This window comes from Mesoplodon mirus (assembly GCF_964341445.2).
Source record: "Mesoplodon mirus genome assembly, chromosome: 11".
Lineage (NCBI taxonomy): Eukaryota > Metazoa > Chordata > Mammalia > Artiodactyla > Ziphiidae > Mesoplodon > Mesoplodon mirus.
The window spans coordinates 71376586-71397528 of NC_138987.1; the positions used below are offsets into that span (position 1 = coordinate 71376586).

Consider the following 20943-nt stretch of genomic DNA (forward strand, 5'->3'; position numbering starts at 1 on the left):
TACAAGCACAGTGCCTGGTACATAATTGACACTTGATAATTATTTGTGAATGGGTGAATAAAGGATTCTTCAGGATTATAACCACTGAGCTGCTTTATATGGAGAACAAAAGGAGACTTTGCAATCATATTTATATTTATCAATATAAAGTATTAGTTATTTTGAGATCTTTATATAAACAGGGAAAAATGCTTCTGCATCAGAGGTGAAAAAAAAGGATTGGAATTAATTCAATCTATGTTACTAATGTCACTTTCTCTATGTCTTAAGTTTGATGATGCAAAATGAATGGATAATTATTGTAAGAATAAGATAATTTTTGAACATGTATAATATGCCACACATTTAATGCCTGGTACTATTCTAAGGCTTTACACATATTAACTCACTAAATCCTCCTAACAACTTTATGATTTCATACTATTATTACACCCAAAAAGAATAAACTGAGGCACACACTTGCACCCAAGGTCATGTAGCTGGTATGTGGTGGAGCTAGGATGTAACCCAAGTCAATCCAACTTTCAAGTCTGAGCTTTTGACCACTTTGCTCTATTGCTATTTTTGTATTTTGTCCTCACAATTACCCTAAGAGAATATTTTCATTTATAGAGGTGAGGTTTAGAATAGTTAAATAGCTGATAAACTGCAGAACTGAGATTTAAACCTGGGAAACCTGATTTCCAAGACTGCTCTTAACAGCCAGGCAATATTGTCTCCTGAGCCAAGCTAGGTCTTAAAACCTACATATGGTTTTGGTTCGGCCAAAAACTGGTATTTGTATTTAATTCATGATTCATGTTATTTACTATACTTTTGGCTTGTGATTCAATTCAGTTCAAGTCCATGACCTGAAGTAAATTACTTAATCTTACTGCAGTTCTACTTCTTTAGATAAAAAGAATATTATGAAATTTTAATAGCATGTTTGCAATGTTTTGAGCTCAAAGAAGAAAACTGCTGTTTTAGAATTAGAGCATGTTAAATTTCAGATACTCTGTATCCTCAAAGTGGACATGCCCAGTAAGCAATTGGATGTATGAGTCTGGAATACAAAAGCAAGATATGGGCTAGAACTATAGATTGGGAATCTGGGAGGAAAGAGTTGGTAGTTTAAAGCCTGAGGATAGTGCAGAGTTGAAGAAAAGAGAGCTTAGGTCAGAATTCTGGAGAAAATGAATTAACATTTAAGGGAAAGGCAGATTTCAAAAGCCCACATAGGAGACTAGTTAAGAGAAGCCAGAGAAGACTTTAAAAAGCTCATGAGGAAAGTCATGAGACCTAGGGACAGGACTGTGGCAGAGAAGAGAGTGGTCTGCAGTGTCAAATTGCACCCAAGATGATGAGAGATGAAAAACGAACTTTTACTGACAAAGAGAGCATTGGTAACCTTGTTTGGAGCAGTTTTCTTTTAGCAGTGAGGGTTGAAGTCAGACTGTGTTAAGTTGCATTGTCAGTGTAAATAGAGACAAGTTTTCCTCTTTCAAAATATTTGGCTAAATTAACAATGATGCAGATGAAAAATATTTGATATGATTAAAATGTTCATACTGTTAAGTGAAAAAGCGATTATAAAACAGTGTTATAGTCTGATCCCACTTGTTCCAGTTATCTATTGCTACATAACAAGCCACCCCAAAATGTAGTGGCGTAAAACTGAAACAGAAGGGAAGGGGGCAGGGCACATTAAAAGAATGCCTAACCATTGAGGACAAGACATAAACTGGTTAGAACCAACTAGGTCCAAGATGGCAGAAGATTCAACTTCCAGTAGACCTTCGGTCTCATTATACACTCATTGTAATTGTAATACATTAGCATCTAAATGACACACCCACAGATGCCATGACAGTTTCTAGGCCTACCATAAAAGGCCAAAAAGTGGGCCTTGGCCCAGTTCCTGGAAATCCCCGTCCCTTCCCCAAAATAGTTGGAATAATCCTCCCACTTGTTAGCCTATGAAATTACCCAGTAATAAATTAACCACCCCATATTTCGGGGCTCACTCTCGCCTTTTGAGTTGGACAGGATTCTGTCTATGGAATGTGTATCTCTCTAAATAAATCCACTTCTTACCTATCACTTTGTCTCTCACTGAATTCTTTCTGTAACGAGACATAAAGACCCTGAGCTTCATTAAGTCCTGAGACCTGGTGTGGGATTTCAATTAAAAAGTGGGTTCAAGTCCCAGTCTGAGTTCTGGCTGGGTTCGAATCCCATCCGAGTTGTGCAGTTTCCATATGGTGTTTATGCCTACTAATCGATTGTTTCAAAAGTGAACCCCAGTGCACTTTTTAACAAGTGTTCCCTCTTTGCATATGAACTGAACACTGAGCTAATCCTTTGCCCAAAGCTGCTCTTCACTTTTATTGTGTGCCTTATGGTCAATCACTTCAAGTACATTACATGAATAAAACGCATTGGAATTCACTTGCTAGGGGACACATGGCAAGAACCTGAAACACTGGCTCATACTTTGAATAAACCTGTCTCTGGCACTGACAAAAACCATTAAGACCACATTTCATTTTCCGTAAGAGAAAAGTGTTCTTTTGTACAAGAAAATTAGGATATGGGAAAAATGAGAGAGCACTAGGGTGAGACCCAAGTAGTTATTGGAGGAGGAAGAAAGTAACATTTCGATGAGTACCATGTGCAGTGCACATTTGACATCTCGTTTTAATCCTCCCAACAACTCTGCGATAAAGGCGTTCTAAAGATGAGGAATCTGCAGCGCAGGGGTTTCAAGCCTAGATGGAGCCCAAAGCCACGTTTCTTCAAAACCCCACGTCGTCTCAGCAGGAATTAGGTATGAAGAAGCCTTCCTAGAACGACATTTCCCAGGATTAGAGTGGAATGTAAATGCCTAAGGCAAAACTTCGACTGATTCCTTCAGGGCCAGAATATTCTTTTTGCCTATCCTGCACTTTGAAATAGAGGGCAATACCAACATCTTTTATGCTTTCTTTAAACAGGTGATCCTTTTCTCCTTAATAGGGAAAAATACCAAGTAAAGAACAAATAGCCATTATGGAAAACAATTTCAAAAACCGTAGGGGGTTTACACTACAGTTCAAACAAGGTGAGTACAGTAAGAGAGACACAGGGACCCCCGAGGTGTAGCGCAGAGATTGCACGTCAGAATTCCAGGTCCAGGATGTTTCTAACAGAGAATACCAGGAAGTGACTTCACATTTTTCTAGACTATCAATATACGGCAAGTATCCCAGCAGGATAAGCCCGGCGCCTGGACCACGCCCATAAATGCCAGTTAAGCAAAGTGGCGGCCGCACAGCGAGGTGAAACTGTCAGGCCCCGCCCCCGTCCTGCCCCGTCCCGCCCAGCGTCGTCAACCGCTGGCACACCTTTGCGCCTGCGCAGACCGCACAAGCGGCGGCAGGCGAAAGAAATTGCGCATGCGCCGAATGGGAAAGTTGTTCCTTCCCTCCCGCCTCTCGCCTCTTTTTTCTACAGCGGCTTAGCGAGGACGTGCTTCCGGGTCAAAGGGTTTGCTTCCGGAGAGCGGGAAGGCTGAAACGCGGCGGTTAAACTGGGACTGAGTTTGCAAGGTTCTCGGTGGGAGAAGGCTATAGCCATGGACAGGTGAGTTCTGGTGGTGATGGCCGAGCCCGGACACTTGTCCCTCCAGGGTGTTGGAGGAACGAAACCCGACTCCCAGAGGAAGCCGACGAGGGCCCGGGTGCTGACCCTAGGACTCCTTTAACGGGCTGGGGGACTGCAGCTGATGGAAGAAAGGCCGCTTGGGTCGGGAAGGGATACAGCTAATGATAATCTTCTGGTTCCCACGGCGGCTCTGCCATCTACTCACTTTCGCGCAACGTTTTTCGCTCCTGGGGTGGGCGAGGTAGGAGGTGGCCCGGCATTCGAGATGTGACCTGCCCGAGATCACAGAGCCAGTCAGTGATGGAACAGGATCTCAGCCCAGACTTTCTGATTACAGGTTCCAGCACCAGATAGTTATTGAATTCTTTCTATGACCCTGGCACTATGCCAGACACCTGCGTAAAAGATGAGTTATTCAAGGTTCTTGGCCTCTGGGGAATGTGTAGTGGAGGAGGCAGCCGAGCAGTATGGAGTGATAAGTGTTTTGTACTGCTCTGTGGGAAAAGAAATGAGGAGCAATGAAGTCTCCCTGTCATGGAAGGTATCAGGAAGACCTCTCAAAGGTGAATACTTTCTAGTTGGTGTTTGAATAGTAGCAGTAGCCTACACTGAGCAACTTAAACGCTTTAAATATATTATTAGCTAATTTAATCTTTCTAACAATCCTGTGAGGATAGCTACTGTGATCCTCTTTTTACACCTAACATTGGGGCTAAAAAAGGTTAAGGAACTTGGTCAGTTAGGAAGCTAACAAATAGAAGAACCAAGTTGCCAACCTGGATCTGTGTCTCTAGCCTCCAGGAGGCTGTTTGATGAGTAAGTATTCACCAGGTAGACCAAGGGGGCAAATGTAGGCCTCTGTAAAAGAAGCAACATGTACAAAGGTGTAAGGATATGAAAGCGTAGCTGAATGGTCACATGCAGTGTATGTTTGTATGGAGTGATGTTTTGGCTGAATATAAGGCTGAACTGGTAAGCTGGGGTCAGGTTGTAAAACCCATGCTAGGAAATTTGGACTTGATTCTGTAGGCCAGAGATAGCTATCTGAAGATTTTCAAGTGGACGAAATGCATATTAGATTCTTGTCTTAAGATACAGGCCTCTCAATTCACACAATTTATTTTCTAGACTTTGGGCAGACAATGACAAGGGCATTGTGACTACAGTAGTGCTGAGACAGGAGACACCCTTAGTGTAGTCTGGGGAGAAAAAACTTGAAGGATCATTTCTCTCCAATTTACTAGATTCCTTTTTTTTTTTTTTTTTTGCGGTACGCGGGCCTCCCACTGCCGTGGCCTCTCCCGTTGCGGAGCACAGGCTCCAGACGCGCAGGCTCAGCGGCCATGGCTCACGGGCCCAGCCGCTCCGCGGCATATGGGGTCCTCCCGGACCGGGGCACGAACCCGCATCCCCTGCATCGGTAGGCGGACTCTCAACCACTGCGCCACCGGGGAAGCCCCTAGATTTCTTTTTTACTTAGCCTCCCAAGTCACCAGCTTAAATAGTAGTATCCATGGTTTGAAGTATTTTGGAAACTACAGAAGATCCTTTTAAGAGTTCCTGCAGTTTTAGGGGCCTCAATCCAAAGAGGAAAGGTTACCGCCATGAAGCAGTTATCTAAAACAGTGTTATAATATAGATTTAGATTCCACGTGTTAAAATAGTTCCATAGGAGAAAATAACAAGTAAGTATTAGAAAGTCATAGGAGTCTTTGTGCAGGTAAAATTTGAGCAGGACTTTGAGGGATAAGCAGGATTTGGAGCCAGAGGGGCATTGTCAACAAAAATATCAAAGACTTGGCTACTGGGATGATCTGCATCTTGACTGACTTAGGATCCTTTGGTCCAATCATGGTGATAAAGTTTTTTTGCAAATGCTACATTCTCATTTCATTCACATGAGCTTGATTATGCCATTTTAGGAGTGGCTTTGGAGAGATGTCATCTCCTGTGATCCGGGAGGCAGAGGTGACTCGGACTGCACGAAAACAGAGTGCTCAAAAAAGAGTTTTAAGTATCCTTTGCATTTTAAGCATGATTATAAAAATTGCAGCATGTTCGGAATCAGGATTATAGACTTTTCTTTTTATGAGAGATATTAAACACTAGCTATAATAATAAAATGCTATGAACATTAGTTTTAGTTTGTGTGTTTTTTTTAACTTCCCAGATGTGTTATTTTGTAAGTATAATGCTGAAATTCAGTGAGATTCATGTTTCCCTGAAAATAAGGATGTTCCATTTTACTGCTGACCATCATACTGTGGTTAGCTTCTGCTGAGATTAGATTTTTTTTATTATTTGAAATCTGACTAACAACTTTTAGTTCAATGTGTAGTAACCTAAGACTGATAACTGAGAATTTAAAGGGGAGAGGGAATTATTTACTCTTCGCATAGAAAATACGGTAGCTATAAAATACCTTGCCCTTGAAAAATGTATTCACATATTTTGTATAGTGTAAATATAGTTCATTCTAACTTTGATAGTGTCTTTTCTACATAAAAAACTTTTCTTAACTTTTCCTGTAGTTCAGGCATCCCAAGATGAAATTTTTGCTAATACTACACCAAGAAACCAGGTTATCCCCCGAACTCCCAGCTCATTTCGACAACCTTGTAAGATTTTTCTTTTTGCTTTTAAAGCATTTAATAATGATAACAATAATAGCAACTAATACCATAATATATATTATATTTTATAAATTATCTCTAATTAAGAACAAATAATAATGATTGCAGTTACTATTTGTTGAACTCTTACCATGTGTAAGTCACTGTTCTTTACATAAATGCATACTAACTATGACATAGGTATTATCTCTATTTTGCCAAGACTGAATGTGAAACTTAGAGAAGTTGATTAACGCAGATAACATAGCTAGGTAAGTATGTAAGTAATGGAACCAAAATTCGAACCATTATCTGCTTACTCCAGGGCCCACGTCCTCTATACTATAGTATGCTTTATAAAATTAGAATTTGGCAAATTCATGGACTCATTAGTGTCCCTTTTTTTATGCTCAGTTATGCTATAATGAAAGCATCTCTGTTTGCAGTAAAGTTTTTCTTGGTGGGCTCAGTAGTACCAAAAATTCATATTTAGAAAAATAAGTTGAATCTTCATATGATGGAAATGTTAATATTGAAAGTATTTATTTGGTTAGAATCTAAATAATTGAAAAGTGAAAATTATTCTTTATTGTTTGTTTGCTTGTTTTCTTCCATGATCAAGGCTCACGCATTTCGAATTCTTTTTACTAACCTCTTCCTAGTAGTTACTCCAACAAACCGAAGCTTACTAAGGCAGCCAGATATTTTCTGCATTCTTGGAACTGGAGGGAGGTCTCCTCGGCTTACACAGTCTTCGGGGTTCTTGGGAAATCTGTCTATGGTATGTAGAAAGATGGGACTGAAATTTTCTCCCTTTTTATTAACGTAAGATATTTAGCTTAAAAGCTTTTAATGAGAATTGAAGTCTTATTTGTCATAAAATAATTCGTTATGTTAATTGAAATCAGTTTTTGATTAGAAAGACTTTCAGAAAACTGAGACCCTTAAGCATACTCATGTCATAGGTGGAAGCTGTGGCACCAGCGGCAGTTAGTTGCCGACAAAATGTGTTAACCTGACAGTTTGCTGATCAGAATAAATCAATTCCGATTGGTTGCTATTGGTATAAAAGCTGAGCCCAAGAAGCATAGAAGAGAAGGAAGCCAGGAGTTATCAATGAAGACTATCATAAGGAAGGAGGACAAAGCATTAAAGGAAAGACGAGAAAATTTTGGGAGAAGTAGATGAGACACTCCTTAGGAATCACTATGGTAGAATATTTAAAATAGCAAAAGAAATGTCTTATAAACTGTGATACAGAATGACTTGACCTGGGTGCTTAAAATACCCTATAGAAAAAGAAAGAATTGTATCCAACTGAGAAGAAGGAAATGGAAGACTTTTGTTGGAGTAGTAGAGTATTGTGGCCCATTTAGTTCCAGAAACAAGATAAAAATGCCTTTTTATTTGGCTCTGTGCTTATTAAAAAGAGCTTTTGCATGTTAAACCTCTCCTTGTCTTAGAAGGTTAAATCGATCTTAGCAGTATTTATTACAGTCTTATGAATTTTTAGAGTGTTAATATCTAACAGTGATCTAGTCATTGAACAGTTTTACTTTGCTTATGAAACTGGTTTATTTTGGCAATGTTTATTCTTATTCTTCTTAAAAACATGAGTGAATTGACTGCTTCTGGGTTTAAGCAAAAGAAGATGAGTTTTATTATTTACTGCTTCAGAACTGCAAGATTAATAGTAAAATTGTTACTCTTTTAAAGAACAGGATAGAGTAAATATGTATTGATTATTACAAAATGTTTGGAAATTACTTTATAGTCAAAGATACTGTCTTGATTTGTTTTGCCTATTTTATTTTATTTTTTAATATTTATTTACTTTCCTTATTGTTTTGGGTCTTAATTGGGGCACACGGGATTTTCATTGAGGCGTGTGGGATCTTTTCGTTACGGCACGTGGTCTCATTGTTACGGCGCACGGGTTTTCTCTGTCTAGGTGTGGTACATGGGTTTTCTGTCTCTAGTTGTGGTGCGCAGGCTCCAGGGTGTGTGGGCTCTGTAGTTGTGGTGTGCCGGCTCTCTAGTTGAGGCGCGAGAGCTCAATAGTTGTGGTGCATGGGCTTAGTTGCCCTGTGGCATGTGGGTTCTTAGTTCCCTGACCAGGGATCAAACCCACATCCCCTGCATTGGAAGGCGGATTCTTTACCACTGGACCACCAGGGAAGTCCCTGTTTCGCCAATTTTAATATCAGCTATGAGAAGTGGTCTTAGATAGCCCTGAAGGAAGTACAATTATTTGCTATGTTGATTTTACCATGTGTCTACCTGATAAGATTTGGTTATGGACCAAAGTATTTTTCTGAATGCAGGATATCACTACTGTGTAAGATTTTCAGTTTGAACTTTATAATAATGATGATAAGTATCCAGAAGGGAGTAAACTATCAATCAGTCTTAGCTGCAGCTAAGCTCTCCTCAGCCCATAGTTACTACCTCACTAATATATAGGGCCCCAGCACCCATCTTTAGCATTTTTCCTTGGGGAGACTGATTTAAAGGTACATTTTTATTGTTGCTCATGCCTGGATTTTAAGTAAAGGTAAATTTTAAAAAGATTTTCATTACTATTTTTTAATATGTCCAAAAATATAATAGTAGAGTAAACCTCCATGTATTTATTGCCCACTTTCAACAGTTATCAGCATATGGCTGATCTTGTTTCATCTACACCCACAAGCATTTCCCCCACATTATAGTTCTCAGATTTCATACCATTTTATCCATAAATACTTCAGTAGGTATCTCTGAGACATAAGGATGCTTTCTTTAACATAAGTACAATATTGTTAACACATCTAGCCCCTCCCTACACACACACAGAGTAATTCCTTTATCATTTCAAATAGCCATTTTATGTGTACCTTTTTCATTACAATATGTATATCATTAAGTGTTCATACTTCTTCAGTTGCGTCAAATTTTTTAAGTTGGTTTGTTCAAATCAGAATCCAAACAAGCTCAACACATTGCATTTGCTTGGTATGTCTCTTAAGTATTTTAATCTATAAGTTCCTCCATCATTCTTTTTTTCTTTACCATTTATTTGTTGTAGAAACTGGATCATTTGTCCTGTACTATTTCCCAAAATTAAAAAATTGATTTGAACTAGTCCTAGAGCAATAGGACTAAAGCTGATATTAGTTTACTTATTAATATCAGCTTAAATATTACAAAATGGAATCTTTATTGGCTTTTTTTTTTTTTTTTTTTTTTCTTTTTGCGGTATGCGGGCCTCTCACTGTTGTGGCCTCTCCCGTTGCGGAGCACAGGCTCCGGATGCGCAGGCCCAGCGGCCATGGCTCACGGGCCCAGCTGCTCCGCAGCATATGGGATCCTCCCAGACCGGGGCACGAACCCGTATCCCCTGCATCGGCAGGCGGACTCTCAACCACTGCGCCACCAGGGAGGCCCTATTGGCTTTTTTTTTTAAGTATGGAGTAATACAAAGAAGAAAACAAAAAAGCTGGGACTGGGACTTTCCTGGTGGTGCAGTGGTTAAGAATCTGCCTGCCAGTACAGGGGACATGGGTTTGATCCCTGGTCCCAGAAGATCCCACATGCTGCGGAGCAACTAAGCCCATGCGCCACAACTACTGAGCTTGCGCTCTAGAGCCTGTGAGCCACAACTACTGAGCCCGCGAGCCACAACTACTGAGCCCGCATGCCACAACCACTGAAGCCCGCACACCTAGAGCCTGTGCTCTGCAACAAGAGAAGCCACCACAATGAGCAGCCCGCGCACCGCAACGAAGAGTAGCCCCCGCTCGCCACAACTAGAGAAAGCCTGTTCGCAGCAAGGAAGACCCAGCGCAGCCATAAATAAATAAATAATTTTTTTTTTTTTAAAGGAAGGAATATACTGCCTTTAAAAAAAAAAAAACCCACCAGGACTTCCTTGGCGGTCCAGTGGTTAAGACTCCAAGCTCCCAACACAGGGGGCGCAGGTTCAATCCCTGGTCGGGGAACTAAGATCCCACATGCCTCATGGCATGGCCAAAAAAAAAGCGCCATGATTTCCTTAATAAAATGGCCCCATGGCTCTCTTTTAAAAGTGAAAAACACATACCTATGGTCTTTAAAAGATTTTAATAGTATTAAAGTCTTTATTCACTCAGCAGCAATAACTGCATTACTTTTCTGTATCTTCCTTTTATTTTTTCAGGTAACTAACCTAGATGACAGTAATTGGGCCGCTGCATTCTCATCACAGCGTGCAGGGCTCTTCACAAACACAGAGCCCCACAGTGTAACAGAGGATGTAACTCTCAGTGCTGTTATGTTACGGGAGGACGATCCTGGAGAAGCTGGTAAAATTTCGTTTGTAACACAGTAGCTTGTCGTTTTACTAAGATCAGGGAAATTGTCTCCTCTTCCTGAACATCATTAAAAAATACTTTTTGTTAAGCCAACTAGTTATGGTAACAGCTACAACATTTGACGTAGTAGCTCTAGAAGGTTGAGAACCTCACGTTAGTTCTCAGTTGGAGTGGCATTTTGCCATTTAATCTTTCAGTATAAGTAGTAGCCTGTTAGGTTATTAGACTAGTCTCTAATATTTTTATTCTTTCCATATCTGTGCTGTTGAAAGAGCTTCTCTTTTTCTTTTGGTTTAATTTTTATCTGACATTGTTGGCGTGTTTTATTTGGCCTGGATGCTAGTGTTGTTTCTTCAAATAGTACTGTGACTATTCTAACTTTACGTTGGTTATTACCATTCCCTTTTGGAAAAAAAATTTGCTTTTGGTGTCTCTGTACCTGCACATTATGACATAGGTTCTTCATTTTATCATTATAAGCTAACATGTATGAGTGCTAGTCAGTATGCTTACCACTGTATGAACACTAACTCCTTTCATGGTCCATTAAATAGATACAGTAACTGTTTCCATTTTCAGGGAGAGGAAACTGCTGCTCAAAAAGATTAAGTAACCTGTTTGAGCTCACCTGGCTAGGAAGTGATGGCACCAGGATTTGAAACTAAGCAGTTTGATTCCAGAGCCCTTCTCTCTCTCTCTCTTTTTCCTAATAGATTTATTTATTTATTTTTGGCTGTGTTGGGTCTTCGTTGCTGTGCTCAGGTTTCTCTGGTCGCGTCGAGCAGGGGCTACTCTTTGTTGCAGTGCATGGACTTCTCATTGCAGTGGCTTCTCATTGCAGTTGCAGAGCACGGGCTCTAGGCACGCAGGCTTCAGTAGTTGCAGCACGTGGGCTCAGTAGTTGTGGCTTGTGGGCTCTAGAGCTCAGGCTCAGTCTTTGTAGCACACGGGCTTAGTTGCTCCGCGGCATGTGAGATCCTCCTGGACCAGGGCTCGAACCTGTGCCCCCTGCATTGGCAGGCGTATTCTTAACCACTGCATCACCAGGGAAGTCCCAGAGCCCTTCTCTTAACACTCTGGTGACCACTCCTTCTTTGTAGTATTTGCCAGTTATAAGTACTCAAATATTGAGTGACTCAAAAGTACTTTGTACTTAATCTATAAAAAATTTCATTTTTAGTATGAACCATGGCTGAGGCCTTAAATATTATACAGTATTGTAGTAGAGTGTATGTATTTTCCCTGAGTAAAACATGTCATTTTAGTATCTATTATAACTTTCTCAGCTACTTTGTTATGGTGTACTTAAAATATAATTCAGATGTTTCAAAATTTGGCTCATGATTTTGTAGTAATGGTCAACAGACTACTGAATAATACATTTTGGAATCTTTAAAGACTTGTAGGTAACAAAAGACAAAATAAATTGGACTACATCAAAATATGTGTCAAAAGAACAATCAGTAGAGTGAAAGGCAACCCACAGAGTGGGAGAATATATTTGCAAATCATATATCTCATAAGAGATTAATATTCAGTATGTAGAAAGAACTCCTACAACTCAACAATAACAGAAAACAAACAACTCAATTGAAAAATGGACAGAGGACTTGAATAGACATTTCTCCAAAGAAGATATAAAAGTAGCCAATAAGCACATGAAAATTTGCTCAACATCAGTAATGTTGCATTATTAAGTAATAGTTTGCATTAAGGAAATGCAAATCAAAACCACAAGACACCACCTGAACCCATTAGGATGGCTACTGTCAAAAAACCCCACAAAAACAGAAAACCCCCAAGCAAACAGAAAATAACAAATGTTGACAAGGATGTGGAGAAACTGGAGCTCTGGTACATTGTTGGTGGGAATGTAAAATGGTAAACAGTGGTGGTTCCTCAAAAAATTAAAAATAGAATTACCATATGATTTAGCAATTCTTCCTCTGGGTATATACCCAAAAGAAGTGAAAACAGGATTTTAAAGAGATTTGTGTTCCCTCATTTATAGCCCCATTATTCATAATGGCTAAAAGGTAGAAGCAACCCAAATGTCCATTGATGGATGAAGGATAAACAAAATGTGGTATATACTTACAGTGGCATATAATTCAGACACATGCTACAACATGAATGTACTTTGAGGACATTATGCTAAATGAAATAAACCAGTGGCATAGGGACAAATACTGTATGATTCCACATATGTGGGACACCTAGAGTAGTCAAACTCATAGACATAGAAAGTAGAATAATGGTTGCCAAGGTCTAGGGAAAGGGGAGAATGGGGAGTTATAGTTTTAGGATTTTTTTTCTTTTTTTTTGAGGTATAATTGACATAACATTCTGTAAGTTTAAGGTGTACAACATATTGCTTTGATACACTTGCATATTATTAGTGTTAGCTAACACCTCCATCATACTTTCACATCACATAATTATGATTTCTGTGGTGAGGACATTTAAGATCTAGTCTCCTAGCAACTTTCAACTATGTAATACAGATTTATTGATTATAGTAAATGCTGTGCATTAGATTTCCAGAATTTACTCATCTTCTAACTGCAAATTTGTACCCTTTAACCAACATCTCTCAATTCCCCCACCCTCTAGCGCCTGGAAACCACCATTCCACTCTCTGTTTCTATGAGTTTGGCTTTTTTAGATTCCTCATGAATGATATAGTACAGTATTTGTCTCTCTCTGTCAGATTTATCTTACTTAATGCCTTCAGGGTCTATCCAGGGTCTATCCTGTCACAAATAGCAGGATCACTTTCTTTCTCATGGCTGAATAATATTCTGTTGTATATATATACCACTTCTTTATCCATTTATCCGGTGATGGACACTTGGGTTTTTTCCCTGTCTTGGCTATTATGAATAATGCTGCAGTAAGTGTGGAAGTACAGATACCTTTTTGAAAGCCTGTTTTCATTTCCTTTGAATATATATACCCAGAAGTGGTATTGCTGGATCATATGGTAGTTCTATTTTTAATTTTTTGAGGAACCTCCATACTGTTTTCCATAGTGGCTGAACCAGTTTACATTCTCATCAATAGTGCACAAAGGTTCCCTTTTCTCCACATCTTCACCAACACTTGTTATTCCTTGTGTTATTGATGATAGCCATTCTGACAGATGTGAGGTGATATCTCATTGTAGTTTTGATGTGTATTTCCCTGATGATTAGCGATGTTGAGCATCTTTTCAGGTACCTGTTGGCCATTTGTATGTCTTTGGAGGAACGTCTGTTCAGTTCCTCTGCCCATTTTTAAATCAGATTGTTTGTTTTAGAATGTTATGAATTCTTTATATATTTTGGAGATTAACTTCTTATCAGGTATATAGTTTGCAAATATTTTCTCTCATTCCATAGATTGCCATTTCATTTTGTTGATTGTTTGTTTAGTTGTATAGAGCCTTTTAGTTTGATACAGTCCCACTTGTTGATTTTTTGCTTTTATTGCTTGTGCTTTTGGTATCATATCCAAAAAGTATTGCCAAGACAAGTGTCAAGGAACTTTTTCCCTACATTTTTTTTCTAGGAATTTTACAGTTTCAGGTCTTATTTAAGTTTTTAATTCATTTCAAGTTCATTTTTATGAGTGGTGTAAGATAGGGGTCTGTTTGTTTTTCTGCATGCGGTTATCCAGTTTTTCCAGCACCATTTATTAAAGAAACTATCCTTTCCCTGTTCAATATTCTTGGCTCCCTTGTCAAATATTAATTGACCATATATGTGGGAGTTTATTTCTGGACTCTCCATTCTTTTCCATTGGTTTATGTGTCTATTTTTATGCCAGTACTGTTTTGAATACTATAGCTTTGTAGTGTAGTTTGAAATCAGGAAGTGTGATGCCTCCTGCTTTGTTTTTCTCAGGATTGCCTTGGCTATCCTGAGTTTAGTTTTGCAAAATGCAGAGTTTTGTGGTCCCATGGTGGTGATGGTAGCACAGCAGTGTGTATGTACTTACTGCTACTGAACTGTATGCTTAAAAATGGTTAAAATGGTAAATTTTGTTACATGTATTTTAGCACAATTTTATATTTTTAAAAATATAGCAGTTAAAAAAAAGGATTTGTAGCTATGTTTTTAAGTTTTTAAAACAAACAGAGTTACCTAGAAGTATGTCATTTAACTCTTTCTGTTCCACTTCTTTTTAATGTGTTCTAGCATCCATGAGTATGTTTTCTGATTTCCTGCAGTCTTTTTTGAAGCACTCTTCAACTACAGTTTTTGACCTTGTGGAAGAGTATGAAAACATTTGTAGTAGTCAGGTAAGTTAATTTCACTGCATTGCTGGTCAGACTTCAGTACTCTTAAGTTTTTTTTGAACAGCATCAATTTGTGAATTTCTATACTATATTTAAGAAGGATGTCTTGGGTTGTAGTGACAAGTGTGGCATGGTTAGAAGGTCAGCCAGAGCAGCTCTACTTTTTACACGTTGAGAGTCTGTATAATATTTCTTTTAAGGACAAAGGGATTCTGCATCTTTGAAAAAGGAAAACCCAAAATATACAGAGAACTTAAAACTCAACAGTAAGAAAATGAACAGTCTAACTGAGAAATGGACAAAACATGTAAACAGACACATCACCAGAGAAGATCTACAGATGGCAAATAAGTATGGGAAAAGATGCTTAACATCATATGTCAACACAACATTATAAATCAACTATACTCCAATATAAAATGAAAATTAAAAAAAAGACACATCATATATCATTAGGGAATAGCAAATTAAAACAACAAAATGCCACTATACACCTGTTAGAATGAACAAAATCCAAAACACTAACAAAACCAAATGCTGGCAAGGGTGTAGAACAAGAATTCTCATTCATTGCTGGTGGGAATGGAAAATGATACAGCCACTTTGGAAGACAGTGTCTCAGTTTCTTACAAAACTAAACATACTCTTACCATATAATCTAACATTCATGCTCTTTGGTATTTACCCAAAAGAGTTTAAAATATATGTCCACACAAAAGCCTGCACATAGATGTTTATAGAAGCTTTATTCATAATAGCCTAAATTTAGAAGTAATCAAGATGTCCTTCAGTAAGTGAATGGGTAAATCAACTGTGGTTCATCCAGACAGTGGAATATTATACAGCCCTTAAAAGTAATGGGCTATCAAGCCATAAAGAGATGAGGATTAACCCGAAATGCATATCACTAAGTGAAAGAAGCCAATATGCAAAGGCTACATATGGTGTGATTGCAACTATGCGATATTCTGGAAAAGGGAAAACTTAAAGAGAATAAAAAGATCAGCAGTTGCCAGGGTTCAAAGGGCAGTAAGGATAGAAAGTGGAGTTCAGTGGATTTTTATTGGAGTGATATTATTCTGTGTGATATTATTATGAGGGATACATGTCATACATTTGTCAAAACCCATAGAATGTACAACACCAAGAGTGAACCCTTGTGTAAACTATGGACTTTCAGTAGTAATGACATGTCAATGTAGCTTCAGTGACTGTAACAAACGTACCACTCTGGTACTGTATATTGATATACAGTTAGGGGGTTAGGTTGTGTGTATTTGGGGGCAGAAAGTAATGGGAACTCGCTGTACTTCCTACTCAGTTTTGCTGTGAACCTAAAACTGCTCAAAAAATTAAGCCTCTTTTGAAGGAAAGGAAAGGACTTCAAGAAACTATTGCATTCAAGAATAATTGAAATAATAGTAATAGCCAACATTTTTTGAGCATTTAATATTAGTTCAATAATCAATTTCTGAATTGTTCCATTATAAAAGCAGTAGCTTCATTAAATAACAAAAGCAATAATAATCACCTAGTGAATCACTGGAGTTAGGATTCCAGTAGAGAATTTATTAAAGGAATGAGAAATACAGATAATACTTTTATTAAACACTGGCCTTAAGACAGAAGTAACATTACTTTTTGAATACTTTTTAAAGGGTGGGGAAACCTGTTGTTTTGGTAGTGATTCTTCATTTTCTGAATGAGACCAATCCTGTTTCTTAATTGCCCTTGAAAGGTTCTCATAACCTTTGAGAAAGGTTTCTTTTACCCTGGGTCCTTAAACCTCCTATTAAATAATTTGGTGTGTGTTTCTGTGAAGAACATCCATATCTTTCATTAGACTTCCACAAAAAGTCCTCAAATGGTTAAGAACTACTGTTTTACAGCAAGGAGGGATTTTGGTTAAGGTTTGGTTAGAAACGACAATGTTTTGGTACCAGTCTTAGGAAAATATTTTTCTTGATTTTTTTATATGGTATAAATTTTTCAGATAAAATTTGAAGATACCTTATTTTTAATTTTCATTGCTGCTCTCTGTTGGTTCATGTTATGATTTTGTTGGGTGTAGGTTAGATTTAGCTTATCTTCTGGGTTGATGTACAAGGAGAAAAACATACTCATGGCTGTTATTGTTGAATCTGAAATCTAGAGTCTGTTAAACTTTTACATATATACTCACATAAACACACCTTACTTCAAATTAAGGCCATTTCTAGTGGGAATGTTATATTACACTCAATTTAAAAAAGACAATAGACAGGAAAAATTTATAATATAAATATGTACATGTATAAAACATATAATTAGTTTTAGCACTATGTACTTGAAGAATACAAAGTTGTGACTCAAAATTATAGAAAACCTTATTACATTTGTATTTTTAATTCAGGTGAATATACTGAGTAAAATAGTGAGCCGAGCAACACCTGGACTTCAAAAGTTTTCAAAAACAGCCAGTATGCTCTGGCTTCTTCAACAGGAGATGGTCACGTGGAGGCTGCTGGCTTCTTTGTATAGGTAAAGTTGTGTAGGACTTTAAAGAGAAATAAACTGGCAGATTAACTTGGAAGTTAGAGTAAAATGTGTTTGGAAATAGCTTCTGCCATTCTGTGATACTTATCATTTCTAATGCCTTAGTTGTCAGAAGTGGGTTAACGAGGAAAGAGGGGAATATTAATCATAAAGCTGGTAGCTACCAAAAATTGGATATGTGTAAAGATTTAAGGAAAGTGCTAAAAATATGGCAATATTTAGAAGAGGATAGATTAAGAAAAAGAACTGACAGATATACTTTATGTAATGTGGAACTTTGAGAGAAGTTAACCAAATTTTTCTTCTCTCAGATGCTCCTTGGTTTTGGCTCTCATTCTGTTACTTTCTCATCCTAATGAGAAAATCTTGAGAGAAAATTATGTTTTTTCATTTGGGCCCTGTGAAAACATTATATTAAAAAGTTAGGTGTATGCATTAGCAGATAACCATTAAAGACTTTGCAGTTTGTATCTTCAGTAAATATCATGTTTGTTCAGATGTCAGTATTAGATTCAGAAGGCATTTACTACTTGATTTTTGCTTTTAAAAGCATGTTGGCTAAGTTAATTGGAAACTCATTTGTTCACAGTGGATGGAATGCAGGTTTCTGCATGTATCTAGCTTAAAAAGGTGATTTCATTTACTCATATGAAATAAGGCTTTTTCATTTTGTGTTATTTTTCCCCAGAGACAGAATACAGTCTGCATTAGAAGATGAAAGTATGTTTGTAATTACTGTAAGTTTTATATTAAATTTTTTCCTTTATAAATGCTTAAAAATTCAAATGTTTTTAGTAGTAGAATTTGATTTTTGACCCTCCATCTAGAGTTTCTTCATTTAAAAAATTTTACAAATAAATAAAAGATACAATAATCAAAATTGATTTACATTATAGAGTAAAAGGTTAAAGTTCTCTTTTATCCCTCATACTGTTCAGTCCAACAATTTAGTACGTATTCTACCAGACATTTTTCTCTGCATCTTTATACATATATACACACACAATTTTGTGGGGTTTTTTTTGAAGATCAAGTTGAGAATGTCATTTTGAAATGTTTAGTTCCACCTTGGGAAGGTCAACCTCAGTGTTCTAGAGATGCCTTCCTTCAGACAAAGGATCCTCCAAGACAATGAGGGCTATGCCTCATTATCCTCGAAATCAAACATTGACCTCCTAGGAAATTTGAGAGAGTTGTCCCTCAGGCCATTCAGCAGAAGCCTTTTTTTAATGCAGTCTGGGTGAAGTGTTGCAGGATTCAGTGACTTGGGTCCTAGTAAAGGTGTTAGTCAAGTTGTTAAATTGTGCAGACTTCTCTGCAGCGCTAGAATATATTTTGTTCTCTCCTAGACTCCAAGCAGAGAGAAGACACAGCCTTAAGGGAATGAGTCCCCCGGCTCCGTCTTATTCTGTAAATGGTCTTTCCATCTGTTTCTTTTCCTCCCAGCAGACCCAGGGGAACTCAGCCACGTTGCCCCCCTTCAAAAGTCAGCACCTTCTGCAGTTAACGTTTGAACAACACGGGTTTGAACTGTGTGGGTCCACTTAACACACAGATTTTTTTCACTAAATACATACTGCAGTACTACATGATCTGCAGTTGGTTGAATCCTCAGGTACAGAACCTCGGTTACAGGAATGAGCAGTACAGAGAGCCAACTGTAAAGTTACATTTGGAGTTTTGACTGTAAGGAGGATCGGTGCCCTAACCTTTGCATTGTTCAAGGGTCAACTGTATTTCTTTTAAAGCAAAATAATTGGCAAGCACTGTAACTCCAACCTGTCAAAAGTCAAACCCACTTTTGCCTTTCAGTGGATGACACCATAGCTAACTTTCCAAGGAACCCTAATGTTCCCTAAGCCAGCACTTCTCAAACCTTACTGTGCACATGAGTCACCTGGGGATCTTGTTAAAATGCAGATTGTGGTTCAGTAGGTCTGGGGAGGGGCCTAAGATTCTGCATTTTTAAGAGGCTCGCAGGTGGTGCTGATGCTGTTGGTCTGTAAACCACACTCTGAGTAGCCAGGGTTTAGACCCTGCTCTCTGCCTCATCTCAAAATTTAGTCCATCATCAGATCTTGCTCACTTTAGCTCTTCTGTTCCAACTCTGACCTCTCATCTCTGTTCCTCTCGCCACCACTTAAGCCAAAGCCTTCCCCATCATTTTTTGCAGGAATTATGGCAATACCTTCATCTAGTCTCCCTGCTCTATACATACACATAGTTTTGGGTGGCGGGGGGTGGGGGTTGGTTGGGTGTTTTTTTCTTTTTTACCATATAGTATGGTTTCATTTATACCTTATACTGAAGAGTTTTTTATTATTCATCAATATTTCTTAAGTTTTTTTCATGTCCATTTGTATACGTTTACCTTATTTTTTCATAGTATGCCAAAGTATAAATGTGCCATAATTTTTTTCAGCCATTCTGCGGGACATATTTGTTTCCAGTATTTTTGCTATACTTATCAATAATGCAATGAACATTCTTCACACTTACCTACATATTTGAGTATTTCCTATATTTCTGGAATTGAATTGTTGGGACAAAGTTTGATAGAGTTTGTCGTGTTGCCTTCCTAATGAAATGTACTAGTTTACACTCACAGTGTGTGAAAATGTTTACTCTGCCATCAATCATTTGATTTTGCCAGTTGGAAGGAAGGTACCTTGTTTTTTCTTTTTTTAATTAATTTATTTTTGGTTGTGTTGGGTCTTCGTTGCTGCATGCAGGGCTTTCTCTAGTTGCGACGAGCGGGGGCTACTCTTCGTTGCCGTGCGCGGGCTTCTCATTGCGGTCGCTTCTTCTGTTGTGGAGCACGGGCTCTAGGTGCACAGGCTTCAGTAGTCGTGGCATGTGGGCTCAGTAGTTGTGGCCCAAGGGCTCTACAGCGCAGGCTCAATAGTTGTGGCGCACGGGCTTAGTTGCTCCGCGGCATGTGGGATCTTCCCAGACCAGGGTTTGAACCCATGTCCCCTGCATTGGCAGGCAGATTCTTAACCACTGCGCCGCCAGGGAAGTCCTAAAGTTTTTATTTTATTTTATTTTATTATTTTTTTTACATCTTTATTGGAGTATAATTGCTTAACAATGGTGTGTTAGTTTCTGCTTTATAACAAAATGAATCAGTTATACATACACATATGTTCCCATATCCCCTCCCTCTTGCGTCTCCCTCCCACCCTCCCTATCCCACTCCTCCAGGCGGTCACAAAGCACCGAGCTGATCTCCCTGTGCTATGCGGCTGCTTCCCACTAGCTATCTACCTTAGCTTTGGTAGTGTATATATGTGCATGCCTCTCTTTCACTTTGTCACAGCTAACCCTTCCCCCTCCCCATATCCTCAAGTCCATTCTCTAGTAGGTCTGTGTCTTTATTCCTGTCTTACCCCTAGGTTTTTCATGACATTTTTTTCTTCTTAAACTCCATATGTATGTGTTAGCATACGGTATTTGTCTTTCTCTTTCTGACTTACTTCACTGTGTATGACAGACTCTAGGTCTATCCACCTCATTACAAATAGCTCAATTTCATTTCTTTTTATGGCTGAGTAATATTCCA

General features: G+C 38.4%; 1 protein-coding gene across 2 annotated transcripts in view; it reads left to right on the forward strand.

Moving 5' to 3' along the window:
• The first annotated feature begins 3489 nt into the window (after positions 1-3489).
• The window catches only part of NUP107 (nucleoporin 107), a 51524-nt gene continuing 34070 nt past the window's right edge, over positions 3490-20943 (forward strand). Inside the window, exons 1-8 of one of the 2 annotated variants that reach the window (XM_082635246.1) lie at positions 3490-3603; positions 5547-5638; positions 6156-6242; positions 6899-7017; positions 10414-10558; positions 14746-14849; positions 17239-17366; positions 18070-18118. In XM_082635246.1, coding sequence (XP_082491372.1) covers positions 3596-3603; positions 5547-5638; positions 6156-6242; positions 6899-7017; positions 10414-10558; positions 14746-14849; positions 17239-17366; positions 18070-18118 — 732 coding nt within the window. In that variant the 5' untranslated portion in view covers positions 3490-3595. The remainder of the gene's footprint in view (positions 3604-5546; positions 5639-6155; positions 6243-6898; positions 7018-10413; positions 10559-14745; positions 14850-17238; positions 17367-18069; positions 18119-20943) is intronic. The other variant, XM_082635247.1, reaches the window with a different exon arrangement.